The following is a 21,767-nucleotide window of genomic DNA, read 5'->3' as shown; positions in this document are numbered from 1 at the left end:
AGAATGGGGTGAGAGACAGTATCAAAAGCCTTCCTGAAGTCTAGGAAAACTATATCCACTGCCACCCCTGCATCCAATGATTTAGTGACCTGGTCGTAAAAGGCCACCAGGTTGGTCTGACAGGACCTGCCGCTGATGAACCCGTGCTGGTTGCCCCTGAGCATGCCATTCCCTGCTGGCCCCTCCTGGATGTGTGCCAGAATAATTTTCTCGAACAGCTTGCCCAGGATTGAGGTAAGGCTGACTGGCCTGTAGTTCCCCGGGTCCTCTTTCCTCCCCTTTTTGAAGATGGGAACCACGTTGGCCGTCTTCCAGTCCTCCGGCACCTCTCCAGAGCACCACGAGCGTTCATAAAGCCATGCCAGGGGACTTGCAATGACCCCAGCAAGTTCCTTCAGGACTCTAGGGTGAAGATCATCTGGGCCGGCTGACTTAAAAATGTCCAGCCCCTCCAGAAGCTCCCTAACTAAATCATCACTCACTCTAGGCCCAGGTGAGCTTCCCCCGGGGCCCAAAGGGGGCCCAGCAGGGAGGTGGCAGTTCTGGTCCTTACTGAGGAAGACAGAGGCAAAGAAGTTATTTAAAGCACTGTAGGTTGCTAAAGTGCTGTGAAAGACAGTGCTTCAAATTTAATACCTCATTTCACAAGGGTTAATTTAAAGTGCTGTACCCATTTTACAGCGCTGTAAAGCCATGCACTTCTGTTAACTCACAGCAATAAGGCACTTTAAATGGCAAAAAAGCAACTTCTGTACACATCCATAAGTTTATTATTATGAAATGATTTTCCTTTTGTTGCTTCCTTGAAAAAAACAACAATAAGCTGCCTTTTTCAGCTTCCGCTCTGGCTGCTCAAACTGAGTGGTCAGTTAAGGGTCCTTGGTGCACCAGGAACTGACCTGTGCATAGAGAAGGGAGAATTGGTTTCAAGCATCTTCCTAATACTTAACCTGTAGTTTAGTTAGAAGCCCCAACCTTCCACTGTCTTTGCTTCTCTCTCCTCTGTTGTTCCCACCTGGCAGCCAGTGGGTGCCTAAGGCAGCAGGCCAGTAACTGAGGCTTCTTCTCTCGTCATAGCTTAGGATTCTCTGTCTTCCCAGAGCTTCATATTCTCCTTACTTCCTCCATTTTCTTGTCTCTCATTCAGACTCTTTTTACTGTTCTCTAGGTTTTCCTTTCCTTCTATGTTTTCTTTTAAATTCTTTCCCCTTTTTTGTCACCATACCCTTACTATGTCCCCATCTTGCACTTCCTCTGTAGTCCCAATTCCTCCTCTGTCCTTTGGCCAAAATACTTAAAAGAAGCCAGTGATATTGGGTACTTCAGTTTTTGGGACCCCAGTTTGGAATGCCCTTGGCCAGACTGAGAGATGCTCTTGCTGAATTCAATTAGGACTTTTTTCCTATGTCTCCTCTTTCTTGCCAATGACTGAATATTTCCCCTGCATCATAACTGGAAGTAGTCTGAATGTGTATCAGAGTCCTACTGATGTGTAGCATAATCCAGGAATAATGAACAAACTCTAAATATTTTTTCTCCACAGAGCTGTTCTCTTCAAACCTTAGTGAAAAACAAGCTTTTAAATACAGGTTTCCCTCACTTTATGCAGGTTCTGTATGTGTAAATTCGCTCTTATGTGATGACCCTTTTTATACCAAAAGTTCATTATATGCAAGATACATTCACTCTTATGCGATCAGTGTGGTGGAAGCCTGCAGTCAGCTGCTTTGTGCGATGCATTGTGAGAGTGATGCACACCAAAATATAGTCTCCTGTGTAGATCTGTTCTCCACGCTCATTATCCGCAACACTTTTCTGTAGTTGCCATCCCCATTATGACAGTGGCCTGTGCTTGTGTGCACTGTCTGCTGTTGGTGAGTACCAAAATTCTCCTGTAAAAGTGGTAGAAATAGGTCTGGGGGTCAGTACAATTGAGGTCTTGGAACGTATCCCTATTTGTTACATTGTAAAGTGGGTTCCCTTTATGCGAATTTGAGTTATGCGCTGTTTTCCAGGAATCCATGTACAGCATAAAGCAAGGGAAACCTGTATCTGTTTTACAAAAACAAACTCCCAAACACTCTTTAATATTCTAATGCCATAATCATTGTCCTCCAGCTCCTAACACATTTCTTCTCGATACCACCACTACCACCTCTGAGCTTTTTATCTTACCCTAAATGGGTCTTGGACATCAACCCCAAACCCAAGTTTTAAGGAAACAAGAAAGAACAAGTTGGCCTGACAATGTGGGTATCTTGGATAATGGACTGTGAATGACAGGCTGTCTCTTTTTCCTTTCTCTGCTTCTCTTGCAGTTATCATGTGATGTTAAATTGGATCCTCGCCCAGAATACCATCGGTGCATACTGACTTGGCATCACCAAGAACCACTGCCTTGGGCACAGAGTACAGGTTAGTCACTTACACAGACAAACTCAACCACAGAAATGTTTACAACCAATCAAACACATACATGCATTTGTTCCCAATATATGTATGCATGTATGTGTATGTACATACATGCATACATATATTTGCTCATTCACCAACATACACTTACACACTAGGCCTGTGCGAAGCGGCTACTATTTGGATTCAAATTTGGGGGACAGTGATTTGATTCAGTGATTCAAATCATTGTGCCAAATTAATTTGGCTGAATCTGATTTGGAGATTTGGCCCTGCAGCAGCGAGTGGGGACTACCTGAATCTCCAGAGCTTTCCAAATCTTTTCTGAATTGAGCCAAATCTCCTCTGAATTGAATCAGCAACCAAAGCTTTGCACAGCCCTAATACACATCCATGTAAGTACACTAACATGCACTCATAATGTGGCAAACACATTTGCTAGCATACTCAAGGGTATAGTCACATGATTGCCTATCCATGTGCTCACTCTAGATGCATGTTTTCTTGTGTACATCTTCCTGCTTGTGTGTATACCTTCTGTTGCACATGCATTCATACATCTTTGTTTTTGCACACACTTGCTTATTTTCATGTTTGCACTAAACACAAATATAAGTTGGGGTTTGAATGGAGGCTGCCAAGTTGAATCTCAATTCAGATAAAAACAGAGATGACGTTAGCTGAATGTGAGAAATAGCCAGAAGAGCTGGCAGATGGTAAGTGTTCTCTCAGTCAAAATCACTTTCTGTTAACAGGGTTTGTGATGTGTGAGGGTACTGTTAGATCCTGAATTGCTCCCAGAATTCCTGGTAACAACAACTGTTGAGCACTTTTTCCATCTGCATGGGTGTGTCTACATGTCGCCCTACGGCAACGTAGCAACGCAGTATGTCACCGTACAGTACGCTATGGCAATGTAGTGATCATGTGAGTCTACATGTGATTGGCAGCTATGTTGCCATAGTGGCGCACTCCATTATAGCACACGTAGCAGCAAAATCTAACTGTGCCACACACATGGTGCAGGATGGGCGATTACTGTGCTGTGCTTTAGTAGTTCCAAAAAGAAATACTAAAGCACGGTGCTGCATAGGCTAGGATTTTGACCCTGCACTCTACACGCAGCCTTCCTTGGGGGCCACTGGACTCTTCAGTTAGCAGAGATTGTGACTTGCTAGCACTCCACAGAATTAGTTTCCCAGACTGGAGAGGCTCTGATTCAGTTCCACGTATTGATTCAGTTCCAGAGATATTGATTTTTATCTGAGATGTACCACATGGTTGAATTTTTGGTTTTCCTATGCACACAGTCTCTTTTGTCCTGTTTCAGGCAGAAGGGATGCTCTTATTGCCAGTCCTCTGGTTTGAAAAGCAGGAAGCAAAGGGCAGAGCATTCTCTGTGATGACTTTTGACTCTATTCACTTCTCCATTGGTCCTGAGTGCCCAGATTGTTTACCTTCAAGACATGTTGCAAGGCTGAGGGTACCAAAGAAGACTGAGAATATTAAGTTCTTCTGAACTGATGTTTTGTGACATTTGCACTGCTGATTGGAATCTTTCTCTCATTTCCCTCTAGGAAATCAGATGAGTAGTCGTCTGATGAGTATGCGCAGTGCCAATGGACTGTTGATGCTACCTCCAAAGACAGAGCAGTATGTGGAACTTCACAAGGGGGAGGTGGTGGACGTCATGGTCATTGGAAGGCTATGATGCCACCAGAAAGAGCGAAGCTTTGATGCATGTCCACATATCATTGACTGTATCCTGTAATATGCAACGGCACAGCTAGTTTTTCTGATTTGGATAAAAGTTGATCAGTATAGTCAACATCTTGAACTATATTTCAAATGGAATTTAAATAAATACCTTTTAAAAAAATCTTTAAAAACAAATCTTAACAAAGGAATTTATTCTGATTATATCAAAGCAACTTTTTCCTTTCTTGCAATTGCTTTGTGTGTTCAATGCTAGTTCTGATAGCGGTAGCTTTTAGTAGACAGCAGTAGGTGCCTGCAGAACTTGTGTTTTTTCTCATCTTTAAGATACAACTACTTATGCTCTTAAAACAAGGCTGTCTGCTTATTTATACTAGCGTAGACAACACTTGGATTTCCCTTATTAGTATGCTTCATAACCGCTTCACAGAGAGCTTCTGCTTGTTCTTTATCTTGTATCTCGTGTTGATGTGCACAGTGCCAAAAGCAGAGTGGCTGCACTGGGAACCCAATGAAGCCCCGAGGTTTCCCCCCTCGCTGTGCATTCAGGGATCTCTCTTGTCCCAGCAGCCACCCAGCTCAGTACTCTTGGGCAGTAACTGGATACCTTTTATTTGAACAAACAAAAAAAATTGCTTCCTTAAGTGCTGACAGCCTTTTTAACCAATACATTTAAAAATGTACAGAACTGAAAATTAAAAAAAAATCAAAGACTGATCTTGTACAGATATTAGTGTTACCAGCATTCGTGTGGAAATTAAATGAGCAAAGAAATAAAACTAATGTTAAACAACTCTGTACCATAACATTTTCTGTAATGATATTGAAACTTAAATGAATAAAAAAAAATCCTTGATCATTATTTAAAATTTCACCGTTCTAGCCTTGTTTTTTTCAAAACATTTCTTTCTTTTTTGGAGCAGTGGCTGGGATTAAAGGAATTGTCTATGGTGAGTTAGTGAGTGAGCTGAAAAAGTATGGTTCTAAGTAAGAGGTTGTATAAAAGTCTCTTACAGAAAGAGGTATTGAAAAAGGCTGAAAATCATATTGTGCTTTTGCTGAATTAGATGGCAAATATGCAATAACCCCTGAGATATACTAGATATGATCTAGCACTGTAGGCCTTCTTTCCCCTTTTCAACAGAGTTGGGATGATCCCATGTCCAACACTGATGCCATTTACAGGTTACAGCCCTTTACAACAACCCTGTACTTGGGATTTGGTGTGTCAAATGCTAGCCAGCTTCCTCTGGAACATTTCTGTCTGTGGGTGTTTTCTGGGTAAGGCCTAGGATGGGAACTCAGTTGAGTCCAGTTCCTGATTGCCACAGCCTCTACCACTGTGTGTAATGGGGCCTTTTAATTGCTTTGTGCCAGTTTCACAAATGTTCAGTGAAGATACACTTCTCTACATTGCAAGGATGGTATTAGCATAAATTCATTCATGTTTGTAAGATGCTCAGCTACTGCTACTATGGTACCAGGTTCTAGTTGCACCTGGGGAGGGGCTGAGTGGGGAAGAAGGGGCACAGGGACTTCAAGTTACAAGTCAAAGGGAGATGTTGTGAAAGGCTTCCCCTTTCAATGCAATGTGAAGAATTATATAATGTATTAGTACCAGGCAAAAGGCAGTGTAGAATATAAAAATTAGTATTCATAAGTAACCTCATTACTAAGAACAGTTTTAGGAGAGAGAGTTCACATTGTTGGAGAGCCCATGTTACAGAGAAAGATAAGGTAAGACTCAAGAAAAACCTATAAATAGCTCTTAGGCCCGTTCATACCTATGCAATGGGTGCATCTGCACCTGATGCTACGTCACTGTAGCAACGCACTATGACAAGGTAGTGTTTGCAGGCATATACACATGACCAGTAGCTACTTCGCCACAGCGATGTGCTCCCCTGCTACAGCATGTCACTACCGTGAAATAGCTACTAAAAATAACCATGCACCATTCGTATGGTGCAGTACAGACTGTTACTGCACCATGATTTGTACTTCCTTTTGGAAGCACTAAATCCAGTAACAACATTGCCATAGTGACATGTGTAGACACTCCCAAATTTTACTCAATTTGAATAAGAGTTTTGAACAAGAATGTTAATTGACATGGTCCTGAATATTATGGTTGAGTCAGTTTAGCCCAAGATAAATCCTGTCAGCACCTATTGTAGCTCATTGCCATGGCAAAATTCTGTGGCACACCTGTTCATTTCTGATGGCACACTGGTTGGGAAACACTGCCTTAGAGGAACTGAGCTGCCATCTCTGGAAAATTAACTCTTTCCATGGAAGAACAGCATGAGACAGCAGTAGTGGCAATTCCATTACACCCATGAGGTAATGCTAAACAGCAGTATGGTGTGAAAAAATCTGAGAGAATAGTTGTGTCACACCCTGCTGCTGGGTACAGTGCTTTAAATCATAGTTTCTCAACCTGTGGTATGCATACCCCTGGGGGTGCACGAGACACAGGCAGGAGGTATGCCCCAACACTCTCTCTCTCTCGCCCTCTTTTCCTCTCTCTCTCTCACCCCTTCCTCCTCTCAAAACTATGGCAAAAAATATGGTACTCCGTGCACTGCGCAGTGCTTTAAATTCCCTAGTAATAATTTAGCATGCCGTGCTTTGCACGGCACTGGGTTCAGCCCTCCTAGCTTTGGCCAGCATCACCTCTAGCCCAGGTACATACTCAAGTTGTACACCCCTGGTGTAAAAGGTGGCAACCCTACCCACACCAGATCAAACATCTGTCACATCATGGCCTTATATACACAGCCCTTCTTCCAACATATGGTACACGTTAGTCTGTAAATATAAAATCCCCTGGAAAATTGAGTGTTGGGGTACTTATTACAATTTTCAGAAGTTAGGGGGTACTTGTTACTTAAAAGGTTGAGAAACACTGCTTTAAATTAACCCTTGTTAAAAGAGGTATTAAATTTGAAGTGCTGTATTTTACAGGATGTTAGCAATCTACAGCCTTTTAAATAACTTCTGTACAGCGGTCAAATTTCTGACCAGCGGAGAAGCCCCAGGAGGCTGCAGAATGCCCCCTGCCTCCTAGCCTGGAAAGTGCAGGGAGGCTCAGAGCCCCCACCCCGCCCCCCGCAACACTGCACTTGCTGTAACTTTATCATGCTATAAAAAGTACTCTATATTACAGTGCTGTGAAACGTGCACAGAGCACTTCTATACCCACCCCAATTTTTCATTTTGTAAAAAAAAAGGAAAAATAATCTGTTTGTTTTAAACTTGCTGCCAGATAATTTCAGCGAGTGTCACCTAGTTTTTGTATTATGAGAGGTCATTCCCTAGTCATTTTATTTACACCATTCATGATTTTTATAGCTCTGTATCAGCTCCCCCTCAAGTTGTCTTCTTTCCAGGCTGAAGCATCACAACTTTTTCAGTCTCCCTTAATGGAAGTTGTTCCATGGCCCTGATAATTTCGTTACCTTTATTACCTTTTCTAGTTCTCCTATATACTTTTTTTTTTTCTTAAATACTGTATACGGTTCTGGTCACTCCATACCAAAAAAGGATATAGGAGAACTAGAAAAGGTAAAGGTTGGGTTTTTTTAACCTTTTCTAGTTCTCCTATACCCTTTTTTGGTATGGAGTGACCAAAACTGCATACATTATTTAACATGTCGGTACACCAAAGATTTATCTAATGGTATAATGGTTTCTCTTACATTTTCAATTCAGCAGCGCTGCTTTGCTACCATCATACCTCCAGCATACCATCGGGCCACTAGCATGTCATCCTCACCAACTCTTGTAAAGGGGGTGGGGGAAGCCTCAAGCAACAGCTTTGCAGGCATCTGCCACTGTTCCACCCCTGTGAAAAAAATCCTCCCTTGGCCAGTTACAAGTCTTTAAGGGTGCCCAGGACCGTAAAATGCGATTGAAAATAATAGAGCAGTAAAATATGACAGGGAAAAATACATTTAACAGGCGCTGCCTTCCTCAAAGTAAAATGTTCCCTTATACTTCAGTCACATTTTTCTCTCAAGAATTAGCTGGAATTGTTTCCCTAAAGGGACAAAATGTTCAATTCCTGCTGTAGGAGGCTTAAGAAATCTGGGAAAACACCTACCTTTCCTTCCCCAAGGGAAGGTACAGAAGAAAGAGTGTACATACTGGACCTCCCAGCATTCCCATTGACACCAACGTTCTACTGAAGTATTATTACGTCAGTGCTCAATAGGAATTCTTGCAGAGGACTTGATGTCACTGCCACTTTTAGAGCTATGTGCTGTTGACTTGATTTGTGACCACTGTGAAGGGACAGAGGAATATCATCTGCTAAAGTCAGGGTGAAATCAGAGTAGACTAGTAGAGCTGTGGGGACGTGCTTTTCATTGGAAAACTTTCCTTACTCTGAAAAAATGCATTGAGCTAGAACTTTGGTTGAAGCTATACTACTTTAAGCTGAGGATCTGTCCCACGCTAGACAGAAAGGCCCTGCCATAGTGGCTTTGCAGCTATGTTATGTTGGTGACACTGTTTTTAATTCTTATTACTGATCTTTTACTGCAGGCAAACTGTCAGCTGGATTGTCCACTAGCACCAGCAGTTTAGTGAGGTGGGCTGCTGCTACATTTTGCCGTAGAGAACTGCTGGCAAGTCCAGTAAGTCCCACACAAGGCAGCTTATGCACACGTGGAGACAGCCAAAAGAAAAAGTTCAGGGTAACAATTTCCTCCAGCTAACATGCATTTGGATGTGCTCCTGGCACAGGCAGGTTCATGGGTAAAGGCTGGTGGGAAACCTCTTGGAATGTAACATTTAATAGCCACATGGTAGATGGGATTTGCTGCATTCTTAGGGGATTAGCTCAGTGAACATATTTATAGTTGAGCGAGCTGAAGCTGATGCAGAATTTGGCAGCTTGTCTATTCCAAGGTATACCAGTGCTTTTAGATACCAGTGGAGGTTTTAGATACCAGTGCTTTTAGGTCACCACTGTGTATTAGACACTGGGTAAAATGTAAGATGATGAACTTGACTTACAAAACCTGAAATGGCCCAAGACCTACTTTTCTCAACGATCCTGTGTGTGTATATGTACAGTAGCACCTGAGCTCATCTAAAAAGAAGGTAGTAGATGGCAGGTGTTTCCCATGTTATCCCTTTGGAATTTGCTCCCCATGAGCTGGATTAAATTGATTTGGCACTACAGAAGGCCATAACAGCAAGGAAAGAACAGGTTTGTTGTGCTCAGAGCAGCTTGTGTTGCTAGGGAGACATGCTGCTGCCTTCTGTACTAATCAGAGTTTCACGAGGGGAAATGATAAGGGATGCCTGGAAAACAATTCTACTTCAAAAAAAAGAATTACGGGATTTCAAAATTTGTTTTTATTCCATCTCACCTCAGAAACATGACCTAGTGAAACTGTCCATGAAACATGAGAGAGACATCCTCAAGTAGCCAATAGCTCTATGTCAGGATACTCCCAAGGTCCGTTGGAGACTCAGGCCCAAGCATATTCTGGGTCTTCCATGGCCTTATTGAGTTTCCCAATATCTGGGCAATAGCATGAGTCTTTCTCTGCCTGTTTCTCCTGTATAAGTAATTCTGTATTCATTGGAACACAGGGAATGACATTTCTGTTTTGGCAGAATAGCATCTTTGACAGAGCCACACTGCTGATGACTGTATGTCCAGGTATGTTGTATAGCTGTGATCCAGCTAGGACATGGTGCATCTTTTGAGGCCAGATCACCGACCACCAGAATGAAAGTCTTCTTGCCAAGTGGAGATGGTAGAAAGTATTAATGAGCAACATTGTGGCTCAAAGTGTTCCCCTTTCTCAGCCAGCATAATTTCCACTTTATGTGGGCTCAGCTTCAGTCAACTATTATTCATCCAGTGACCTGAACTGGACCAGTTTGCTGTCCACTGTGGTGTTATGTGCAATGAAAGCAAGATTGAGCTATATGTCATAAAATGTCCATGTCTTCTCCTGCCTGTATGGAGCAGAGATTGAAGGAGCCATAAATACTAAGTTTCAAACCAGGGTAAGTCACATGAGTACAAGCCCCATTTTACATTGCTGCAATTTATTAACACTATGTATCTGCACAGAGGCACTAACTTATGCAGAAAACTCTCATGAAGAAAACCCCTGAGGGAGGGTTATATGCAGTATGGGACTGGATACATCTGGGACTGGGTACATCTATGCCATCCTCACTGTGCCCTGAGTCAGCCAAGAAATGTAATTGATGCCACTGTCCTATGAGAGCACAAGCCAACCCAATCCATTATGATGCCTTCCCAGCTCCTGGCAGCCAACACAACCAGGATGCACAAAACTAGTAAAGGCCACTTTGTTCCTGTGCCTGAGCTACAGTGAGCACAGCCCCAGGAATCAGGTCCATTATTTTTAAAGAGCTTTGGTATGTTTCCACAAAAGACGCTATAAAAGGGTAAATTGTTGTTGTTACCCTCTTCATCTTAACAGTGGCAAACAGCTATTCTGAGGAGTCCTAACAAAATATTATAATTCTTCACTTAATTATAAACCAAGAGGCACAGGCTAAAATACAGCAGCCCAGATATCAGCTATTTTGTGATTCACTTGGAATTGTGTAAGTTTTATACATAAACGATCTATCTTTATTCTTAGAATTGTTTCATAGGAGATTTCATGAAGAAGAGGGGGAAAGAATCAAGTTACAAGAGTAGTTAGTGTAAGTGATATAGAACAGAGGTATTAAAAGGTATTAAAATTATTTCTGATTTATTTTGAAAAATAGCCCTCCTGATTTATTTATGAGTGCCCACCTAAAAAAAATCCCACTAATCAGGCACAGGCAGTTATTTCAGGTGGAGGGCCACTTACTGAGTTTCGGCAAGCCATCGAGGGCCATATGACCGGCAGCCAGGGGCAGATATATATTAAATTTTCTAAATTTTTTAGGGGCCTTGTGGGCTGGATAGAATGGCCTGGTGGGCCGCATCTTGCCCACCCTTGCACTAATTTCATTCCCAAAGCTTGTTCTCTTCCCTGAGACCCTTTGGAAGGTCATACTTTCAATTCTCAGAACCTAGCCTGAGCCAGTAGTTAATTTGATCTGTTCATGACTTGAACTTTCTTGTAGTAATCACTATAAGAAAAAAGTGATGTACTGACTATCGAGCTGTCCCTGACACTCGAGAATGTACATGCTTGGTAATGTTGTTTTTCTGTTCTTTAATGACATGATGTAGCCTCTAAAGGGAAAGTCCATGTTTGTTGTATTTCTTAACCTCTGGGGTTCCGCCACTTGTTGACTCTTTCTCTGTTTTTTGGAACAACCCCTCTTAACTTGTTAATTTGTTCCTCTTTTGTGTGTAGGCAACATGGGAAGCCACTTTACTTTTAGGAGCTTCAGTACAAGCAAATTCTCGTGGAGCCAGACGTCCATTATGGGTGATCTTCAGCGAGTTCTTAGCCAAGGCGAATATGCCCCTTTAACATGTGCTCCCATGTTTGAAAGTAATTTTATACAGGTAAAAAATAATTCAACAAAATTTGTTTGTCACATGCATAGAATGAATAGACTATCTCCACTTTCATACCCTAGTTGGAGAAGTATCTCCTCGTATATTCATTTTTACTGTTCTCGGTCTTTGTTCCACTCTCAACGCAATGCCAACTAGCACACACAAAGGTATATACTGTATATTCCCCCTCTCATGCATGTTTCCTAATCTCCCCTCACATGCAAACATAACCTGTTATCTCTCATTTTCTTACTGAAATGTTTACACCACACCCTGCAATCAGCCCATGATGCCAACCTCCATCACCTACTTTCTGAATTTCTAAAGAAAAGCACCTTTGGGCATCCCCCCATGTTGCATCTCCTAGGTGGGAGGAGTGCCCCTGTAATAAACCACAAAACTAAAAGCTAAAGCTCTTTCAAATTCACCCTTAAAACAATCCTTTTCTTTGATGCCTGGAAAAAAAAATCAGACAACAGTTGGGTGTGCTGGTTAGTCTATTGTGCTGACCAATACTCTCTCATTCCTTTGTGAGCCCTCAACTGTCTGTATCCATCTGTTTTCTCTTCTTTTACATATAAATTGTAAGCTCTTTAGGGCAGGGACTGTGTTTTTGTTCTGTGTTTATGCAGCACTTAAACATAAAGAAATCTAGCCCCTGACTGAAGCTCATAGGTTTACAATAACACACAGATAATTGAATAAGGACAGATCACAAGAACAAAGCACTTCTTCTGCCATGCAAAGCAATGTGAGGTGGTTCTGGAGAATTAACTCTGTGACATCCAAGCATATTTCCTACATTAGGCAGTCAGGCAACATGCTGATGAGCCCAGTATAAGAGCTAGATAGCTAGATCTCCAGGTAATTGATTTCCAGTCCCTCTTTACTCAGAATAGGTTCCTTCTCCCATTCTTCACACGCATGTCCCTCTCATTCTTCCACCTTCTGTTCTGTTCTCATTCCCAAAACCTAAGCAGTGAGAATCCCAGGCCAGTGATACCACATTTGGTCTGTATTATAATAGTGTCACTCCATAACATACAGCCATGACTCTGTTTTTGCGTGCAGGTTAATAAGAGAGGTGAACCAATCTATGTTCACAACCGTCCCAACTGTGTGACCATAGGCATCTGTGCATCCAGCCCCAGCTTAGATCTGCCCAATGTGATGCTGCTAGCACACACGGTGCCTACACCCAAACAGGAAGCTGTATCAAAGTTCTGGAAGTTCTCAAAACAGCCATCTCATAAAGAACAGCTAGTACTCAGCAGGTGAGTCAGCACTGAAAAGGGATAGATGGAGCACTCTTCTCACAAAGGTTGGGGTTTTTTTGGAGCCGCCTCTTGGTCAAAGGTTAATGACTATTTCCCCGCTCATTCCTAAAATTCCTTTAAACGTAAATAAGAACCACACACCTGCTACCCTGTAAATAATAACTTTGCACACATCATGATAGAGACTTCTGCCCAGGCCTGACACAACAGCATGGTTCTATCTGTTTAGTAGTTCTGTCCCTTGAGTTAAGCATTAGCTAACCATGCACCTTTGGATTCGTCTCTGGTAGCTATTCCAGGCCAAAGATTTAAGCTAACAAACAAATAAAACCACTTACTTAGTAATTCTGTAAGTATATCAGAAGCTGACAAGGTATAAGAGGATTGGTGTGGTTTTCTGCACGAAGGAGAAATTAAGAGAGGTAGTGTTTGATTATAAATTGATTATTTTGTAACCACCTACACAAAAGATCTGTACATCATTGTGGGCAGCAAAAGAAATCCTCTATTCAAGGTACATCAGTAACCCAAAAATCAAACAAAAGGCTATGATGTATGAGGGACTGGATAGAATGTATAAGCAAGTAGACAGAATACTGCTTGACGTGTATCAGTTCCTGTATTCCTATGGAAATTAAAGGCTAAAGGTCACTTTTCAAGTGATTTGGGGTTAATTCTAGTGGTCTGGTCAACATACTGTACTAAACCCTCCCCAAAAAAACCCCAGACTTCTTGAGCCACTACTGAGCCTCTCTCCTGCAAATAGCTGGAGGTACCTAAGAGAGGAGTAGCCAAGAGCACGCACCATATTGTTTCTGAGCTAAAAGACACAATTCTGTCTTTGAGAAGAGTTTCCATTTGTGCTTTAGCATGTATTCTCCTTCAGATCACCCTATGACAAAAAAGAGTTTTCTTTTAGGTTTTTCCCTTTGAAGTTTGTGAAGCTCTCCATTCACAATCCTGAGAAGTGTCATCTCAAGCTAAAGCTGGTGAGTGGCCGCTGCTATTACCTGGAGCTCTGTGCCACACCAGAGAAGCAGCGCCCCCTCTTCCTTCAATGGGTACGGCTCATCTCCCTCCTTCGATTTCCCCCAGATGGCAATAGCAGTGCAGAAGTCAAGGTGGTGTATCAGAATTTTAGTGCACAGTCAACAGAGAAATGGCAAGGCACAAGGAGCCAGTCAGAGAAAGTAAGTCTTTAGGAGAGGGGTGTTAACTTTGGTGTTAGCAATTTCTGCAAACTTGTTGGTCAAAAGAGTCTCATGCTTGTGACAATATCCCTTATTGCATGGATTAAACAAAGTACAATTCAGTTTACACGAGATGTATATCAAAATGACTAGCCTGTTACAAGCTCCCTACAGAACCTGAGGGCAATGGAGGCCATGGAGACAGAGTAACCCTTTTGAACACCAAGAAGTGTGGTATCTGATACTGGCTGCATCTACACAAGACACTGATTGCACAATAGCCCAGTACTACTGTGCAGTAGTTTCACATAGCAAAAACCATTATACAACACTACTGCACAGTAGTGTAAGGCTACTACACAGTAGCATCACAAAAGAGACATTAGTTGGTGCTACTGTGCAGTAACTCAGGTTACTACTACTACACAGTAGCAACTATACAGTCCGAGTCCCATGTAGGCATGGCCACCGTTACTTTGGATGTCATTTTCCTGATATTTGAGGTGATGGCAATATTTGGTGGCTGACAGGTAAGAAACATTAGGCATTTGGCTTACTGGAATGGAAGTGAGTGTTCCAGCTTTGAAAAGAGGTGCCAGTAGAGAGTTAGAAAGGTAGCCGTTATCCCTTGTTATACATGACAGATAAAAAGGAACCAGGAGCAGGAAGGGAAGCAGGATTCCTCCTGAAGCCACCAGAAGCAGCATATTCATACAAGGGGCTTTTACCAGAGGGACAGGTGGAAATTCTGCCTTGGGTCCACATTATCAAAGGGACCAGGATGGCTGCTGGTGAAGAACATACTTTTTCAAGTCACTATACCAAGTCCCAAGAAGCAACAGTCTCTCAGCCTAGCTGCCTCTGTCTCTCTCTCATAGAGTCACAGGGTTTAAAGCGATCTCAAATTTCATCTAGTCCACCCCTGTACAAATACTGGATACACCATTCCTATACTGTTCCAGACATATGCCTATCCAGCCTTTTCTTGAAAACCTCTGGTGAGGGAGATTCTACTACCTCCCTGGGCAATTTGTTCCACTGTCTTACTGTTTTAACAGTAAGGGCGTTTTTGTCTGGTATTTAAATCTGCTTTGTTGCAGTTTAAACCCAGTGCTCTCTTTTATTCACACTGCAGGCCTGAGCTACTTTCATCTCAACCCCAAATACCTTATTCTTCCTGAGCTAGGATCAGGGAGGGAAATAATAATTATTTCTAAACCCTAGAAGGAAAACTAGAGGGAACTTGAAGAAAGATTATTCTGTAGAGAGGAAGACACTTCTCTGGACTCTAGAAAGTCTGTTGAAAAAGGATAAATTAGGTCAATGGGTAAGAAGGGAAGAGAGAAATCAATACACCAGGTTAGGTTTGTGCACCATTTTCTTCATCAGCTACCCCGATAAGGGCCTTATCTGTTTGCTGTCCTCAGTTTAATTATTTTTTCAAATACCAGTTTAAAAAGTTATGTCCTCACTTTTCTAATAACACCCAGAGAAGAAAAAAATACAAGTGTGTTTCATATGATAATTTCCTTTCTTCAGCTATACCTATATAATCAGCCTTATCCCAGGTTTTCTGCTTTCTCTTAACTGATGTCAAGGACCAAATATTTGCCGGCCTTAAAATGAACCCTTTTGTATGCTGGTTCCTGTGACTAAAAGAGATGTTGATTGATGCCTTGATTTACTGAGAATTATGTTGCAGCCCAGGTATCTGTGATTTCTCTTGCAGAACAGATTAAATTCTGGTAGAAAGATATGTACCCTTTTTGCTATTCAGATTTTATCTTTCTTTGGGTCCCTTGAAGCCTTTCTTTGTCTACTACTCATCAGAATTTTTTTCTGACAAATATCAGAAGTCAGCTATCATTTGTTGTGCCTGAGAGTCGTTTATGTAGGATCTAAGGAGGAAAGATAGCAGCCAGGGAGCAGGTCGCAAGTTTCAAGGAATCTAGAGAGATATCCAGTAGGGGGAAGTGCCACTGATATTATCTTCTGCAACATTGCTTTTGGGCTTTATCTTGAGATTTATACAAGATTTTGTTCCCCCAAGCAAAAATTGCCTGTGAGAAACAAGTGGATCCTATAGAAATAACAGGAGTAGAAACAGATGCCTAATATATCTATCTGAAGGTACAATCTTATTTTTCTTGTGTATTGGGTCTTTAGATTGGAAATGCTCCTCTGAGGTGATCATGGTGTTCTTGACAAAACTTATGCTGCAGCATTATTAGTTTTTGTGAGAATTCAACAGTTCTTTTTGCAGAGGCAAGGACTTTTGTGGATGATACCTTTTATTGGATCAACTGCATATTATTAAACCAGTAGTTCTTTTTTGGGGTGTGGGGGGGACTATATAATATGTTATTTTTAATTCGTGTGTTTAATTGCTTAGAAGTATTTGGGGCTCTACACTTAGTTTTAATTGTGCCTCTCAAAAGTCATATGTTGGCATAAACAGAATTATTTCTGATATTTACCATTTCTATTTCTCTGAGTGTATATCCAATTGAAAATCCAAAGCATCAACTGTCTTCTTGCAATATTCACAAAGAACTAGAAGGGAAATTTCTATCCTGTGATTCATCAGAGGCTCCTGGTTCAAGTTCTTCTCCTTTTGTAGGAAAGAGAACTTTTTTGGATTAAGCATGCTTTTATTTTATTTTCCTTTAACTTCTTTAAACTTTAATTAGGAAATCAGCCTGAGAGAGGGTTGTTATATCAAGTTCTTTCCTTTCCATGCTTTCTTTGGTTATATAAAAGTCTGTCCTTGCACAAGGGAGACCTGGACATTTCTCTGCATTTACCAGCTGAAGGCAGAAAATGTGGGCTCAATTTACAAGGGAGCGATCTTAATATATGGACAGCAGACAGAGCAAATAGCTGATCTCTGTTTTCAGATAAGAGGAAAGAGGAAAAAACATAGGGAAAGGAAGCTTGGAAACAGAGGCACAACACTGGGGATTGTACTCTAAACAGCAGCAATGGAAGGGGTGGCAGCAGTGGCTGAGCCAGAAGCAGCAGTGGCTGCCATTTTTGTGCCTCTTTAAGTGGGCCCCCAGGGACCCCTGATATTTGGTGCCCTGTTTGCCCACTGTCCATATAAGACTGCTGCTTGAAAATAGATGGACGCAGAAAGGGGAAAGAGAATTAACACTTAGGCCACCAAACAACTCTAGTACTGACATTCATGAACTCCCCACCCACCACCTAGAAGTAGGTCTAGGTCCATATTCATTGGCAAAGGGTGATGTAAGAAAGCTTGAAGTGCCTGACACCCTTCACCAACAGGAAACTCAGTATTTTTAAAGAATACATAAATAGTAAATTATATTCCCACAGTCCTCAAAGCCCCAGTCACACAGAACAGCCCCGACCTGAGCATTTCCTTTGTGTCTTTTCTTATTGTGTCTTGTTTGCTGAATGCCTTCCTTATTTCCTTAAAGCGAGATGACCACAAAGAGATTCCAAAACTTCTGCCAATCCCAGAGGCAGAGAAAGAGGAACCTGCTGAGAAAGCATCTTCCAAGCGAGTTACCATCTCTGGTATAGTGGGTCCTATTGAGGAGAGTAAGAGAGGGATGGCAGTTACTTCCCAAAGCTCCCTGAAACAGACCACAAGGCAGTCCACCGTGCAGTCAGAGGAACAACAATGTAATGACAACCTGCATCAAAAGAAGCACAGAAGCAAGGAGAGGAAGACATCCAAGTAAGTATGGCTATGGTTATATTGATTTTGGTGCAGAGATTGTCTCCATGCTTGAACTTTGGGGAATGAAAGATGGGATATTCATGTCATCAGAGTTATTCTTAGAGCAGCTTTTTAGAATTATTGGGCTAAGCTGCTTCAGAATGTACAGTAGGCTTTTCAAAAGGTCAAAGCCCACTTACATCCTTTTAAAAATCTCACCTCTACACTGACAGTTAGGACCTAAATGAAGGTGGCCTGATTTTCATGAGGGTTGACTGCTCACTACCCTCTCTGATTGCAGAAGGATCTGCAAATATACACAGCACTTCACAAAACTGGACCACTTCAAGTGCCTCAGTGTACAGTTAGGTGCCAACTTTGGAAACCTGTGTTTTAAATGTTCTCCATAATATTTCCCAAACTAGATCAAACCATAGATCCAGCTAGTCCAGTATCTTCCATCCTGGGCTACTAAACCAGAATACTGGTATGTGGAGTTCAGGGTCCTAAGCTAGTGTCCTGCCTCTAGAAGTGCCTATTCACTGATGCTTCAGAGGAAGAAAAGCTACTGTCTATGCCACAGTGTGCCATATTGTACTAAGAGAAAGGAAAAGTCCTTCCTGTCCCATTACTTCCCCTCTACTCCACAGGTAGTTCTATACCTAGGGAAGTTTTCAAAGTTATGCAAACAGGTATCTGAGACCTACTGAAAGTCACTGTGGTCTGGGCATCTAGCTGCTTGCTATTTGCCCATTATTAATAATCAATAAAATAATAAAATCCTTTACCCTCAGATAAAAGGAAAGTTGCACTGAAAAAGAGAAAGGAAGGGAAGGGAAGGTATGGATGATGTAGCAATCTTAGCTTGTAGAGCTTAGAATACCACCTTGCCTAACTGTACACAGAGAGAGAGATTTAGCACAGAAAGCCATAAGCATGCAGCACACCACCTACAGTACAGTGCAGAGGGCTTTGTTCTTTACACTCCCACCTATATGAGCTTATATACGTGTGCTACAAATCTCACACTTTATTTGGTCCCTTATGTGAAATAAGTGAAGTTCCTGTCCTGTTTTTAACAGAGGTATTTAGATTATAAATACCTATGCTAAAAGGACTTTAACCACCATTGCACCCCTCTCTCCACAACACTGCTTTACCCATGCTGTGACAGCTATGCCTTGTATAGTAGTGTGTGACAGGGTTTATTGCATAGTTTAGTAATAGGTTAGACAAGGATTTACATGGGGTGGTTTGGATAGGGATGATTCTGCCTGAGACAGAGAGTTGGACTAGAGGACCTCCAAAAGTCCCTTCCTACTTGTCTATGATTCTATGATAAACCAATTGTCACAATAGCGTTCTAGTTGGTTGTCCCAGTGGAGAGACCAACAGAGTCATTAGATTTTGGAGATTACACTTTCCTCTCACCTGAAGGAATGATCCCATGTCAATAAGGAATGAGGCATATTGGCCAGGCAGCGCAAGAGAAGCTTGAACTGCCACAGTTCATACTGCACCAGTTCTGTAGGTGAATGAAAGATTTCAGTGTCTAAGGATATTGGTCAGGCATATTTCACCAACACTGACATCAATGACATATGTAGTTTAATAAGCCAACATAAAACATTTAATAACATTATTTGAAAGGGTATATATGGATTTTTTATGGCTTATTAGTACATTTAACAAGTACTTACATGCAAGAAAGGGACAGGGTCCCCAGGAAGTTCTGCCAATTGGAAGTATCCCCATTTACTCTAGTGTCATTACAGGCAAAAAGTACTTCTGTTAATGTGGTACGGTGTTCAACGTTGGTGTCTCAGTCAATCCATTTCAAGTGCACTCATTGTGTGTAGGAAGGGACTTTTTATTGCTGGGATTCACAAACACTCCTGGTATCTTAAGATCTAGCGTTTGTAATTATGATTCTGTAAACAGAACCAAGCTGAGAGTTAGACTGATGATGATACACAGAACATGCCAGGGAAGTTGCATCCCTTTCTATGCAGCTTCTTTCTAACTACACATGTAACATTATATTCTGCTCTGAGAATCACAGCAAATAAACTGAAAGATGCAAATTTCACGGGCTAAATCCTCCAGACTTCAATGGGAGTTGCAAGTGCTGAGCACCTCTTAAGATTTAGACTCAAAAGCACAGAGCAATTGTGTGGAGTGTTAAACCAGGATGGGAAGAAAGGGATGAAATTAAGAAAGAGTGTATTTAAAATGAACACCCATGAGAAATTAAATGCAACCTGCTTCGTTTCAGAAAAGTTTGCAGAGGGGAGTGGCAGAAGCCCTAGGAACTTTAGCTTTTTAAACAAATAGAAGGAAGCACTAAAAGGATCGTAGTAAATACTTCAGCAGGGACAGGGAGATGAGCAGAGACCTAACAGGTGTCTGCTCCATGCATATTCTCTGACGTTTTGAAACCAGCAAGAATCTAGCTCATCAAGCTGCTGCATGGGCTTTAAGTTTTTTATCCTCAAAGCTAGAAGCTCTGATTCAGTCACACAGGACACAGATATTATGGGCCAGATAGTGCTTTTAGAACACAAGCCCATGTTGAGGTTGCCACACTGCCTCAAGGGAAATACTGAAAAGGATTATACATTCCAAGTATATAAGACACTTGTACACAGTGCACCATCCTAGGTGAAGCCTATGTGTGCTCTGTGCTTGGCCTGTTCAATGATCTGGTATAGAAAACCTGTGGGACCTATTTATGTCCTTGGAGGTGCTGAAAAGGGGCAGTCTGCTGCATCCATAGTTTAAACAAGGAGGGAGAAAGAAGAGAGACAAAGACTCATTGTGCCATTCACCTGGACACCCACACAAGGACAAGGGACAAGCAAACTTTTATTATCATCACTTTCCAAATCATAATCACATGTTAGCAGGATTAACAGTTCAGTTGTGTGCTATATAATGGCAGCCTATAGCATTCACATTCCTTGTACATTTTATCATAACTTCATTTCAAAGGCAGCACTACATTGCACAGTTAGGGCATATTTCTGCTGCTGACAAAGTTTCAAATAGCATTGATATAACTATTAATATCTGATCATGTTATTAGAATAATAATAGCTTGTAGTTCTTTTGTGAGTATTTGTGGCAGAACTTAAGTTTTTGTTTGATTTTGTTCTTTCCAGGGAAAATAGGTCAGACTCTAAAATTGAAACCAATCTGCATACTTCAGGTAGGAATGAAATGTTTTCACAGTTATTTCCATCCCTGCCCCCACAAGCAGTGTTGCAGCTCTGTGACTGAAGATGGGAGGGACTGAAACTAGAGTAGCATGGAGCTCCTCCAGATAGCATTTCTACAGCAATGCCTCTAGGGATTTCTACAAGGAGAGGCTGAAACCCCACTAAGTTCTCTTAGACTATTCCAGTCTATATGGTATCTATCTGGAAATGTAGTGCCTGTGAACTTCCTTTCTGACAGCCTGTATTTCTACACCTTTCCCCAAAATACTTATTGGACACTAAGCTGTCTCATAACCCGTACTCCTGTATTAATATTTTTCCTTACATCTTCAACTAAAAAGTGTTTGCAGTCTGGGTCTGCCAAATGGTGGCAAAAACCAGAACCCATTACTTAAGTCACCTACCCTACATCTGAATATGTTGCATGAGTATCTTGTATACTAGTAAAGCACACACTTGAACCAAGGTTGTTATGATCCTCCCCCCATGAACCTCTCTCACTCAGGCCAAGCTCCAGAAGTTAGAATGATCTGTTCTCTAAAGAAAGTTACTTTTGCATACCTTATGCTGTTGTTCTGTCCATTGTATGTCATTCCACATCCTCCCTGCCAGCTGGTTTCTTGTAGTGATTCACATGGCTTGATTCCTTTGGGAATATTATTTTTATTATGCACCCACATTTAATTTTTAAAAACATAATAAACTATTTTTGTGTGCACACATCTCTCTCTTTTACCCATTTAGTATGTCACCTTCCATCTGGCT

The 21,767-nt window shown here is 41.6% G+C and overlaps 2 protein-coding genes across 12 annotated transcripts in view; both read left to right on the top strand.

Annotated features, from left to right (window-relative positions):
- Positions 1-5,002, top strand: part of GPHN (gephyrin) — a 693,379-nt gene extending 688,377 nt beyond the window's left edge. For all 11 annotated transcript variants that reach the window (XM_019519214.1, XM_019519213.1, XM_019519212.1 and 8 more), the window contains 2 exons: positions 2,319-2,415; positions 3,990-5,002. In XM_019519214.1, the coding sequence (XP_019374759.1) occupies positions 2,319-2,415; positions 3,990-4,123 (231 nt within the window). In that variant the 3' untranslated portion in view covers positions 4,124-5,002. The remainder of the gene's footprint in view (positions 1-2,318; positions 2,416-3,989) is intronic.
- A 6,300-nt stretch (positions 5,003-11,302) lies between these two features.
- Positions 11,303-21,554, top strand: FAM71D (family with sequence similarity 71 member D). Its single transcript, XM_019519950.1, has 6 exons — positions 11,303-11,315; positions 11,481-11,635; positions 12,701-12,903; positions 13,793-14,096; positions 17,540-17,802; positions 20,946-21,554. Exons 1-6 carry the CDS (start codon positions 11,303-11,305, stop codon positions 21,061-21,063), a joined length of 1,056 nt encoding a protein of 351 aa, XP_019375495.1. The 3' UTR covers positions 21,064-21,554.
- Positions 21,555-21,767: the final 213 nt, after the last annotated feature.

The sequence above is a fragment of the Gavialis gangeticus genome, unplaced genomic scaffold, assembly GCF_001723915.1.
Source record: "Gavialis gangeticus isolate Ggan-Ray unplaced genomic scaffold, GavGan_comp1, whole genome shotgun sequence".
In the NCBI taxonomy this organism is placed as follows: domain Eukaryota; kingdom Metazoa; phylum Chordata; order Crocodylia; family Gavialidae; genus Gavialis; species Gavialis gangeticus.
The sequence above is the reverse complement of the archived record's forward strand: the minus strand, read 5'-3'. Positions and strand labels throughout refer to the sequence as shown.